At 41.3% G+C, this 12,682-nt stretch overlaps 1 protein-coding gene across 1 annotated transcript; it reads left to right on the top strand.

Annotated features, from left to right (window-relative positions):
* Positions 1-142: 142 nt before the first annotated feature.
* Positions 143-10,461, top strand: LOC132323420 (inhibitor of apoptosis protein-like). The gene is made up of 9 exons (XM_059838611.1): positions 143-326; positions 1,690-3,768; positions 3,882-3,981; positions 5,191-5,269; positions 5,861-5,909; positions 6,863-7,105; positions 8,266-8,520; positions 8,674-8,715; positions 9,543-10,461. The coding sequence occupies exons 2-9, from the start codon at positions 2,895-2,897 to the stop codon at positions 9,734-9,736; spliced, it is 1,836 nt and encodes a 611-aa protein (XP_059694594.1). The 5' UTR covers positions 143-326; positions 1,690-2,894; the 3' UTR covers positions 9,737-10,461.
* Positions 10,462-12,682: the final 2,221 nt, after the last annotated feature.

Here is a 12,682-nt window from a genome sequence, read left to right on the forward strand (position 1 = left end):
AAGAGGGCCGGGGAAAGTACCCAAGCTCCCCGCTGACAGCTGGGCGGGCCTCCCCCGCAGAGGCGGAGCCCTGGTGCCCGGCCCACCGAGCCCTCCCGCCGCCGCACGACGGCACCCGCGGGCCGGGGAGAGGGCGGCGCTGTGCCCGCCCCGTCAGGCGTTGCCTGTGCCGGGCGCTCGCCCGCCGCTCCCGGGCGAGCTCCGAGCCGGAGTTTCCCGGGAGGGGCGGTGCCGGCGGGGCTGGCTCCTCTCCCCCCGCGCCCTGCCAGGCACCGCATATAGGCTGGGCCTGGCTGGGGCCCGCTGCGGGGGCCCGCTCGGAGGCCGTGAGTACGGGGGGGTGCTGCCGGTGGGAGCGGGCTGGGGCCCTGCCGGGAGGGCGCGGCTGCCGGGGCGGGGGGGTGGGCCTGTGCCCGGGGCCTGTGCCCGGGGCCTGTGCCCGGGGCCTGTGCCCGGTCTGGCATTGCCGGCGGGGGCTGAAGGAGCTGTGGGGCTCCGGGCTATGGCCCCGGCACTGGATGGGAGCGCGGCTGACCCCTGGAACCCGCTTGGGGAACGGGGCTGGGGCCCGCGGGAGGAGAGGGAGCGGAAAGCGAGGCCCGGGAACCGTGGGGGGACGCGGGGCGTGGGGCTGTCGCTGCCGGGGTTGGTGCCGCTCTCGGGCCCCGCTGTGCGGGGTCTGCTGCTCAGGATTTGGTGCCTTAGCGCAGGGGGCTGTTTCTGCAGTGCTGTGTCATCATGACTGAGTCTTTCCTGGAAAAACTGTTTGAAAACCGATCGACCAGACTACTAAATATCTAATTTTATATTTATTCATAGCTACATATATAAAAACCCTTTGAACTTTGTGCTTGCTCTTCCTTGAATTTTTGGGGAAGTTCAGTTTTGCCGATGTCCTTGCTTCAAATGTAATTGGATTTACCTAAATAAGAAAATCTAGTACTCTTTACGTCAGTGTTTGGGAATCTGCAAGCTTAAACCAATTTAAATGGATACAACTTCTTTAGTACGGGATCTTACCTTTAGTAATACAGCTTGTGATTAAGTAGCCTGATTAATCCATCTGCCAAAAAATTCTGCTTGTGGGTTAAACAGTTTTGCATATGCGTCAATAACAGGGAAATGAAGTGTGTGAAATCACTCCTTATCACAGTGTGTGAAGTTGACTCCCTGAAACTTTCTAGCTGACATTAGACAGGCAGAGGAACTTGGGGCTGTTCAGCCTGGAGAAGAAAAGGTTGCATGGAGACCTCATAGCAACCTGCCAGTGTCTAAAGGTCTGCCGGGAAGCCAGAGAGGGACTCTTCGGCAGGAACTGTAGTGACAGGATAAGAGGCAATGGGTACAAACTGAAAGAGAGGAAATTGATGTTAAATATTAGGAAGGAATTCTTTACTGCGAGTGTGATGAGGCACAGGGACAGGTTGCCCAGAGAGGTTGTGGACACCCCAGTAGTGGCAGTGTTCACGACCAGGTTGGATGTGGCTCTGAGCAGCCTGGTCTACAGAAGATGTCCCTGCCCATGGCAAGGGGGTTGGGACTAGATGATCTTTAAGGTCTCTTCCAACCCTTAACATTCTGTAATTGCAAAAAGCTTGTGCTGTTTCAGTTTGTGTAATTGTTGTTTGCATAGACATTGCATGCACCTCATCATTGTGTATTTTAAAACACTCTTTTTCTTCCTTGCAGGTTTTGTTCTGCCACAAAAATTTGAATGATTTAAACTACAGATACTTACAATTTCTTCTTGAGGACAGTCAGTACCAATATGGAGGCGTAGGCACCTTAGAAGGGACTTCAGTCTTACCTCTGGGAGGTAGTTCTGTGCAGAAATAAAGAAACTAAGGCATCAAATACTTTTTTTTTTAAATTTGAGAGTTCTGTTTGCTTCTGTATGCCATAAACATGGCATACAGGAAAAACTTAATTCAACAGTATAAAGCATCAGAATGTCTCAACACAAGGCAATTAATTAATGTTAAATTTGATAACTCTGTACTTGTAACTAAGGCACCAGGTTAAAACTGGAGTGCTCTGTTAATTCAGTGCTGACTTGTAGACAAACCTATCCCAGGTTTGATCATAAAGAGAGTTCATCCTTGTCCGAGACAGTGTATAGGATTTGTTCTCTAGTAGCTGAATATTCTATACATGTGAAGTTGAGTATAAACTAACTTCTTTAGTCTTAAGAACTTGTTACAACAATATGCAGAACTTGAGAGGTGTTTTTTTTTGGAGTTCAGTAGTAGCAAATATACTAAGATCAGTTTAGTACCTTGAGTTCAAGGTCTCTATTTTTTGTGTGCCCTTTGAACTTGATAAACCCTTCTTTTCAGCCTCCTAGTGAGGTTTTACAAACTAAAATCTTTGTGTGTGTATAAGCTACATATTTATCAGTTGTCTAGGGTGAAATCTTGTCCTTAAATCACCTAACATATGTTCTGGATAAGAATAATGTTGTTTTAGTTGTCCCCCAGTTTAGTTTCTTTATTACAAAGGATTTTGATAAACCCGTTTGTGGTTTTTCTTCTTTTGATCTGACCTCCATGAGCCTGACAGATTGTTACTGGTCTCCCAGATATGCAGAACAAGTAAAGCATGTGATGCTTATATGATTCAATAGAAATTGCTTTTCAACATACTTTCTTCAATTGATAAAATGGAATGGGGAAGCTTTTGCACTGAAAGCAGTTGCTAAACTAAGGTACAAGAACTTGCCAAATGTTTATAGGCTGTTAAATCATGAGGTCAGTTCTATTCATATGCACATTTGAAGTTACACTTTAAAGTATTTTTTGCTTTTGTACAGGTAGGGGGTTGTTCCAAATTGCCTTTAATGCACACAACTACCTCCCAGAGGAAGACTTGTCCCATTTTTCCCAAACCAGTCCATTATGAACATAGTGGAAGATAGCCCTTTCTTGGCTAGCATCATGAGGCAGAGTGCTCCGTGTGATGAACTGAAGTACGACCTGTCCTGTGAACTCTACAGAATGTCAACGTTCTCTGCCTTCCCCATGAACACGCCGGTGTCAGAGCGCAGCCTTGCCCGGGCTGGGTTTTATTACACGGGTGTGCAAGATAAAGTTAAGTGCTTCAGTTGTGGCTTAACACTGGATAACTGGCAGCCAGGAGATAATGCTATGGAAAAACATAAGCAGCTGTATCCTAGCTGCACTTTTGTTCAAAGAATGCTTTCAGTTAACAGCATTGGACTGTCATCTCGTTCTGCCTTTTCACACTCAGTTGCAAACAGTCTCCCACCGTCTCTACATTCCATAGCACTTTCTCCAAGTCTAGAACAGGTTGGATATTTCAGTGGCTCATTCTCCAGTTTTCCTCAAGACCCAGTAACTACCAGGGCAGCTGAAGACCTTCCATTCTTGAGCCCTAAGCTTCACAATCATTCTATGAGGACCGAAGATGCTAGGCTACGCACCTTTCAGTCATGGCCACTGACGTTTCTCTCACCCACTGATCTGGCAAAGGCTGGACTTTATTACCTGGGAACAGCAGACAAAGTTGCTTGTTTTACCTGTGGTGGTCAGCTGTGTAATTGGGAACCAAAAGATAATGCTGTGTCAGAGCATCGGAGACACTATCCCAACTGCCCTTTTGTAGAAAACCTTATCCGAGACCAGCAGAGTTTCAATGTTTCAAATGTGAGCATGCAAACCCATGAAGCACGTGTTAAAACATTTGTAAATTGGCCAACCAGAATTCCAGTTCAGCCTGAACAGCTTGCAGATGCTGGCTTTTACTATGTAGGTAAGAAACCCAGACTTCTCCAGTTTTATTCATACTGCTATGTCAGCGTTTACTTTCAAGTAAGTTGTGTCAATATTTGCTAGATATTTTCCCTTGGTTTTTTTTTTTTTAAGGTCGCAATGATGATGTGAAGTGTTTTTGCTGTGATGGTGGGTTAAGGTGCTGGGAATCTGGAGATGATCCATGGATTGAGCATGCAAAGTGGTTTCCGAGGTAACTTGCAAAATCTTTATCACAATTTGTTCATACTCCTGAATGTTTTAATTTTGGCAGATATGTACTGCACTTAATAGTTTTGTTTAACTTTATTTGATGTACAGATTCACTCTCTTCTTTTGGATGTACGTATTGAATGTATGTGTAATAGCTCTGAAGTGTGTAGGTGGGTGTAATTAAAACATTTCTTCATTAACCATGGCATATAATGCTTTCCCCTTCATTATTAAAAACTGTCTGCCTCCCCAGATCACTAACAGAAAGTGAGGCTGCATTGTTAATGAGCACACTTTTCTCTGTAAGAGAAGCAGTCAGTAAGCTGATTGAGGGGAGCAAGGGCTGCTGAGAAATGAAGTAGAAGGAGTGTTTAATTCATTGGTTCTGGTTTTGTGCCCGTGCTGAATACTCTTGAACCAGTTTTTCTGCTTGCGTGGTTTCGTTTCCTACATGTGGAAGGGCTTGTGAAGAAGGTTTCAGTGGCTTCTTTTCCTACTGGAAAAAGGACAGAAATAACTTTTTAATGTCACCTATAATTAAATGGCAATTTCATACCTAATTGCTATCTGTGCCTGTGGAAATCACCACCTCCATTACAAAAATAGCTTCACTTAATTTCAGGAAAGCTAATAATAGTTCTTCTCATTGTAGATCTCCAGCTAGGCTTTCATAGGCAATTTATCAGCTACTGCTGGACTATATGATGTATGTAGGGCTAAATGTCACTGTTCTTTTTTACTGTGTTAAGCCTGACAGTAAATGTACATAAGAGATAAACCTGTGTTAGTGAAGTAGATCTGTCTTTGATAATAGTGTTATATGTTGTTAAATTCTTCCTTTTGAACGATTTGAGTAGGAGATAAGAATGGTGAGATGCAAGATAGAGACAGTTTTATCACTGCACTTTGTAGTGATTCTGGCACAGTATCGCTTCTCATGACATGCCATTTTGATCACAAGTGGCAGCAGAATGTAAAGCTGCTGCATTTATTTACATATGCCTACTGACAGCTGGATGTCATGGAAAAACTTTATCTAAGTGTCACTGGACACTAGGCTGCACCAAACTTCCAATTAAAAGTATTCTTTCTCTTCTGAAGGAAGAGAAATGTATTTAACTTACACTGGGTTTAAACTTGTTTGTTCTTCTATGGTTTTTCCTTTGGCAGGTAGAAAGTATGATTTGATTCACTTTTGTCAATGTTTCAGGTGTGAGTATCTGCTTCGTGTAAAAGGAAGAGAGTTTGTAGATCAAATTCAGGCCAGATTCCCCCATCTCCTTGAACAGGTAAACTTTTACTGTCCTGTAACTTTGGTTTTCCTTTGTTGAACAGTGCTATGTTCTTTCCTTGAGTTCATTCTTCTGCCTTATTTCTGTGTATGTTTCTCCTGGGTTTCTAACATCATTAGTGCTCTTCATGAGCACATAAAAGAAGCTAGTGCTGAACCATGGCTAGTCTTGGGCTAGTAGAGTTTAACCTCTACAGATTACTTACGGAGAGTCCTGTGAGACAGTGAGCTCCTTTGTGTTAGCAGAAGGAAATTATACAGAATTTTATATACTTATATAAGTATATAAAATTGTACTGAATAGTGCAGATCTGTAATTATTGTTTCAGAAATCAGGCATGGACAGCATGAATTGTTTCTATTCGTAATTCTAATGGCAAGAGTAACCAGACTCTTCTTCATGGAAGTGGTCAGCACTAGCTTTGTGTTGATTATACAGTTGCACAGAATTTGCAGACTTGTGTAACTGCAAGTGAAATGTTTAGTGGATGGGAAGCTTAGCAAGATTGGTGATGAACAGTATCTTAGAAAGGTACATAGAGGGAAGAGCAGTACTTCAATACTAACATAGTTCTCTTGTTTTCTACAGCTCTTGTCAACCTCTGATCCGCCTGTAGATGAAAACCTTGATCCTCCAAGTATGTATATTAAAGCATGTTGTTAAACTCCCTCAGCATTTTGCAAACTTAATGATTGCTAAGTGAGTTAGCTTTGGATGGCCAATTCTTAGATTTGTTTCCTAAAAGTTTAATAATTTTGATGTTGTGTTGACAAGCTCCAAGGAAACACCCATAAGCAATCTTGTTTTTCATTTTCCTTATTTTCATACTAGCAGCTCATATTGAAATTTTTGGGTTTGCACACTTGGTTGATGTTTTTTTTTTGTTTCAGGGTTGGGTTAAGCAAAGCAAATGTTGAGCTTGGTGAGACAGTTGCTAGAGATTGTCATGGCTATGCAGTTATGTAATTCTGTCTGTCGGCTTGTAACTAGGTAAATGCTCTGAGCTGAGCAGCAGCAGTTAAGGAAGAAGGCAGGACAAGCTGATACAGTGAAGTCTTTCTAGGCTGGACTCTAGTTATGGTGGAAAAACCCACTCACCCAGGGGTTTATGCTGTCCTAGTCCCTGCTGACTGAGGACAATGACTCAAAATCCCATGTGTCTGTTGTTTACTAAATTGAATGCAAATTACTGATCAAGAGTTGGAATATAGTGATTGTTTGTACTATAAACTCTGGCTTCCCTCCCCCACCCCTGGCACATCCCCAGGCCATTTTTCAAGGCTGAAGTTAGAAATAACTAAGTATAAAAAAAGCTGCTAGGACACAATGGAATTCTCAGTGGTTTCTCTGGATTAACATAGGTTCTAACAAAGGCCTGACATGGATTGATGTTTATCTTGGATTCAGTCCATGACTGAGTCACTGGCTTCCATTTTTAAAACTACTTAAAAAAAAAATTGTTCTTAAACACTTGAAACTTTTTACTGCTCAGTGTTCATGTGTGTAGGTAATGTTGATGTGTCTGACTTCTGGGGTTGTATGGATATTTTATTCTTTATATTATACATGAGAATTTTCCTTTTTGATTAGTTATTCGTTTTGAACCTGGAGAGAGCCATTCAGAAGATGCAATCATGATGAACACGCCTGTGGTTAAAGCTGCCTTGGAGATGGGATTCAGTAGAAGGCTAATTAAGCAAACAGTGCAAAGTAAAATCTTGGCAACTGGAGAAAACTACAAGACTGTTAATGATCTCGTGTCTGATCTGCTCACGGCTGAAGATGAGAAGATTGAAGAAGAGAAAGAAAAGCAGTTCGAAGAAGTGGCATCAGGTAGGCATCAGGCATAAATAAAAGTGAAATCTGAAGCAGTTAGTAATATGCATAGTTTTTATACTTGTTTTTATGCACTAAGTGATTTAATTTAATTGCTGCTAGGATCACCGTCTCTAAAAGCATTGGTCAGGATATCTGTATGGAACCAGCAGTCTGAGAATTATTTCATTCCCTTTTAGGAAAATGGTTCATAGCAGAGGCCAAGGGTTCAGAATAATCTCCTCTTTCCAAGGCCTTTTTTTTTTTTTCATTTGTGTGCCTTTATACTGCTGTTAATGAAACACTTGGTACACTACTATTTTTTATCCAAATTTGCCTGCTCTTTAAGCTGCTTGAATCAGTAAGTCACCATATCCACCTCTTAGAGAAGGCCATAAACGTCTACAAATTCGTATTCTGTAAGATGGCCAGATCTGCTTTTCTGTCTGCCTCAGCCCATGTGTGTCAGCAATTTGTTTATTTGATGTGTCTTTAACATTTCCTGTTGCTTCAATGCCATGTAAGTTTTGAAGCCTGAAGAAAGTGTTCTGATTTTGAGTCTGTGAAGCATAGTGAAACTTCTCAATTATAAATGGAATTAAGGATGCTTCTTTCCTAGTTGTATTTCTCTCAAAAAAACATAGATGGATTCGGCATTATAATCCTACTGGAAATGTTCTTGTTCTTGTTTGTGGTAGAGGATTAAAATAGTCTCCAGAGTCTGGTTGTGCTGTTCTTCTGGTTTTCTTGTATGTAATTGTGTTGGACACTTCATAGAAGAGCTTTCTTTTATTTACAGCCTAGCACTGACAAAAGTTAACCTCTGGCATGTTGATGCATTTAGCATTGGTGTTAGTTTTTCCTTTGCAATCATCCAGAGAGTGTAAATCTCACTAACACAGAGTTGTAAAGATCCTCTCTGATCATTTAATCTAGAGATGGGAGCAGGACGTTTCCTTGCTGAACAGGCTGTGGCTCAGAAGCTGCTTGTATGTGGTTTCCTTAAGTCTGTTCATTATGTGAATACCACTAGAACTTGCTGAGTGTTTTATTAATGATGTGTAATAAGCAAACATTGCAAGTAGAGTTTAAAGAATGTATCAGTTATTGTTAAACAGAAGTGCAACTTGGAGTAGTGTATTCCTAATTCTTTTATCTAATTCCCCCTTATGTTCCAGATGATTTGTACTTGATCCAGAAGAATCGAATGGCTTTATTCCAACGTTTAACATGTGTGCTCCCAATCCTCGGCAGTTTACTATCGGCTAAAGTGATAACAGAACTTGAGCATGATGTTATTAAGCAGAAGACTCAGATACCATTGCAGGCAAGGGAACTGATAGATACGATTTTAGTGAAAGGAAATGAAGCAGCCAGCATCTTCAGGAACTGTCTACGAGATTGTGACCCTGTGCTCTACAAGGATTTATTTGGTATGCCTCTCTGGTTTCCTTTTGTTTTCAAAGGATATCCTTTTATAAAAGTCTTACCAGTGCTCTCATAACAGTCTAAGGAAAAAGAAACAAACAGATGCTGTTTGAACATAGATTAGTTAAATGATAAGGATTTTTTTTCTTTTATTCTAGTGGAGAAGACCATCAAGTATGTTCCCACAGAAGATGTTTCAGGTACCTTAAATTCTACCTTCTTATCTTAAAGACTGTTGTAGAACAAACAGCTAACATAAAAAAGAAAATTTCTTTGGTTAAGAAAAAGGTTTGGTGCTTTACCCTCTCTCTTATTCTGCTTTAGTAATATAGGCTGAAAAAGTTAACCAAAAGTTAAGTGCATGTGCATACTTGCAAGTAAGTCTATCAGCTCTAAGCTGTATCCTGTGCCTTGCTCATACTTTTGCACATCACAGGATGTAGAGCTTTCTGGAGCTCAACAATTCAAGAAGCACATGCTGGACTTGATCCTGATATAAGCATTCAGGCATTTGGTAAAGACTGGAGACTGAATAGTTGGTCAGCATTTCAGAACAGGTATCATCTCTGCTTTTCCAGAGTGGGTATAGGTGTCCTGAGATCTAGCTTGACCAACAGGTGCGTGGATAAAAACTTGTCAGACATGAGATTGAGTTTGCTCTGGTCCTGCAGTTTTATCTGTTAATAAACTGCAGAAAAGTATACAAGCCTGGATATAGCCCACTTCTACCAGTCAGGCTGTGTTTGTGTTTCTGATATCCAACCAAGAAAAGCAGAACATTTGCTAAAATGCAAACATTGGTTGGCCTCCAACCCCTGGGCTTCCATCATCTCACAAAACTGGAAAGTACAGACTAGTTCCTTGCATGCCACTTTCTGAGCTCTGAAAAATGCTCACTGCCGTCTATATTTAGTCAACACAGGTAGGGAAATAAAAGGTGAAAAGGGGCATGGCTACACTCTAAATAAATTCATTTTGATCTATTCATATATATTCAGGCTGACAAAAATTTTACTATTTTTTCCAGGTTTACCTATGGAAGAACAATTAAGAAGACTGCAAGAGGAAAGAACATGTAAAGTTTGCATGGACAAAGAAGTTTCTATTGTTTTTATTCCATGTGGTCACTTAGTGGTGTGCAAAGAATGTGCACCATCCCTTAGGAAATGCCCTATTTGCAGGGGGACAATAAAAGGTACAGTCCGGACATTTCTTTCGTAAAGAGGGAAATGTGCAAAATGTCTTTGTTCTGCCATCCTCCAGCTGCTAAAGCTTAACACAGCAGTATATTAAGAATGGAAGATTGTGGTACAGAAGAGGATTAATCAACTACCTAACAAAGTTTTGTGATAGTAAATTGTATCCTCATTATGATGTGTGTATGATTATGTATAGAAGGCCTTCGGTGCTAAAGATTCTCTGTTCATAAAACTAATTCAATATTAGGGCGAGGTTTTTGTGGCATTCCTTTCTGAGTAGGGAAAGTAGTTTCACTAGCGTCACTTTTATTCAAAGAAGTTTTTGGTTAAGTTCCTAAAATGGAGCTTGGCATAACTCTTGAGTTTCCTCCATGTGGATGTGAGGAAATAGACTAAAATTGCTGTTATTAATAGTTAATGTTAATTAACTTCAGCTACTTCTGGTTTAGCTTTCTTCTCAACTTAAGGAGAAAAGAGGCCAACTGTTGCAGGAACAGCAGGACTTCTAAAGTTTTTTCATGTCTTGATATTTGTATAGTAATGTACATTACTAATAGTTTTTATGAAGACTGAATTAAAATATTTCTACTTCTCAAACTTGGGCTTGTTTACTCTGTTGCCATTGTTAACTTTTCTCTGTAGACTGCAGTGATCACAATGCTGTCTTTTCCTGACAAAAGTTTGGGGTTGTTTGCCTGTAAAAATCCAATAAAACTTCATTCCATTTGTCATTCTTTCATTTTTGAACAGGGAAGTGAACTTCTCTGCTGTTTGGCGATTTCCTCTTTCTTTAAAAAACAAACAGTTGCCCCCCAAAACCCCAACAGCACCTGATACTTCCAAATTGATTCTTCAAATGACAGAAATCTTGGTTCTTGTGACCTTAAAGATGAGACTAGCTATACAGTTTAGGGATAAAATGTAGCTAGTGCTAGGGATTAAATGTAGAATCTACTTTTCTGTGTTTGGAACTTTTCAGGGGTTGTGAAGTTGAATAATAGGATCTCCCAGGCACCTCTGAAGTCTTGGATTTTGTTTTGTAAGCTGATATTTTGGGAGCTCCTAGTCCCTTACTGGTTGACTCATTACCTTTTTCAGCTTTGTATCCCTCGACTTGCATGGTGGATACCTCCAAAGAGAGGTGTTCATAGATAATTTGCAAGGATTTCATGTCAGTCACTGGAAGAATTCTGCAGTGGTGGAGTCAGTTTGTCTGGCTCTCATTTAAAGTCAGTCATCTTCAGTCCACAGTTGCCCACTCTTAGAGCCTGTGTGGATAACAGCCTGGGGATAACAGAGTTGTCAGTCCAGACCTGGACACTTTACTCTTGCTGTAATTCTTTCAAATGCAGACTTTTGTTCAACTTTAAAAATAAATGGAAGATATGTACATGTAATATTACTAAAAAAGTTAATGTTTCAAACCTAGCATGTAGTTTTAAACAGCTTTGATTCATGTGCTTTTCCTTTCCTGGTTTTGAAATGGCTCTAAAAGCTCTTCTGTCTTGTGTAACAACTTAAGAAGTTTTCACAACCTTCTTGGTTGTGAAAGGTTTCACAACCTTGACAATGTTTTAAGTAGGAAAGCTCAGGACTTGAAATTTCATTAATTTGTTCCAGGTGAGAAATTAGGAATATTAGAACCAAGTGTACTTTCTACAGATTAAGATGAACCTGCAAGGGGAGCTGGTGAGGTCAGGCTCGCCTAAAGAGTGTGGAGTTGCTAGCAGGTACACCTTGTTTCTGAGCAGGGAAGAGGATAGGAATTAACATGCATTGCTTAAAAAGCAATGCATTTTTCTTTAGAACTGTGTGGGGTGAAAGTTTTTCAGACACTGCAATTAACTACACATAAATCAGATGAGAGGATATTCAGTGCTTTAAAAAGTGCTCAGTGTCATTTGTGATGCCTGTGTGTATCTCCCTCAGGTCCTGCAACACAGCAGTGAGCCCATCACTGAATGTTTGAATAGCCCTTCAAATAGCAGCTTCAAACAGCACTGGCTCTCTGCACTAGGCAACTGAATTGCTTTGAGAAGTGGAAGAACTTGATCTAGAAAGTAGTGGGTAAAACTCTGTGACCTAGTTTGGCAGGAAGGCTGATGTAGGTTATGACTCTCTGTTACACCCTGCTATAATGACTGGGTGCCCTGATTGATAATGCTGTGCATGTGAGCACTTAGGCTCTCCTCAGGACTAGTCCAAGAAAGCTCTAGTCCGGCTTGTCCGTAGCACATTGCAAACAACCCTGGCAAAAGGTTAAACCATGGGTAACAGTCTAGTGTTTCACTGAGAGAGGGTCAAGTGATTTCTGTCACTTGTGAACCAGCTGACCGTGCTCACACTTCGTTCTGCATCAACTTCCTTCTTTAAAAGCTTTTTCCAGAGCTCTGACTGGGTTAAACAATAAATAAGCCCCTACCCCCAGCATCCTGTGCAGCTCTGCTGACTGAGCAGCTCAAGTTCTTGGATATCAGTGTTTCAGCCCCATGGCTTGTCATGAGGTGACAGCATGTGTTTGCTGTCTAAGCAAGGCTTAGAGGGTGTGGAAGATGTGAACTTCAGGATCATAGGAGTTTAGTGGTCAGACTTGCTGTGGGATGCAGACAGAAGAGGTATTGCATACATCCTGTGTCTGGAGCACAGCAGTATTCCCAGCTGGAGCACAAACATTTTTTGAAAATAACACACCAGCTGTGAGGACCACCAATTGGGACTCCTTCAGTGCTGTCTAGAAAATGCATTTACTTTCTCCACAGGTTCATTCTCATTCCCTCTGCCTCCATATCACAGCTAAATTCTTAACCTCTTGAGTTCTCTAGGCAATTTCCAGTCTCTGATGCCCTTCCACTTTGCTTTTGGTAATACTGTCACATTGTTACTTACATCTTTTTCAACAAAGCATGTTAAAAATGCTATGTAACTTTTCAGAGCAAAAATGGAGTGGGCATGAGTAGGTAAGAGCTCT

The sequence above is a fragment of the Haemorhous mexicanus genome, chromosome 2, assembly GCF_027477595.1.
Source record: "Haemorhous mexicanus isolate bHaeMex1 chromosome 2, bHaeMex1.pri, whole genome shotgun sequence".
Taxonomy (NCBI): domain Eukaryota; kingdom Metazoa; phylum Chordata; class Aves; order Passeriformes; family Fringillidae; genus Haemorhous; species Haemorhous mexicanus.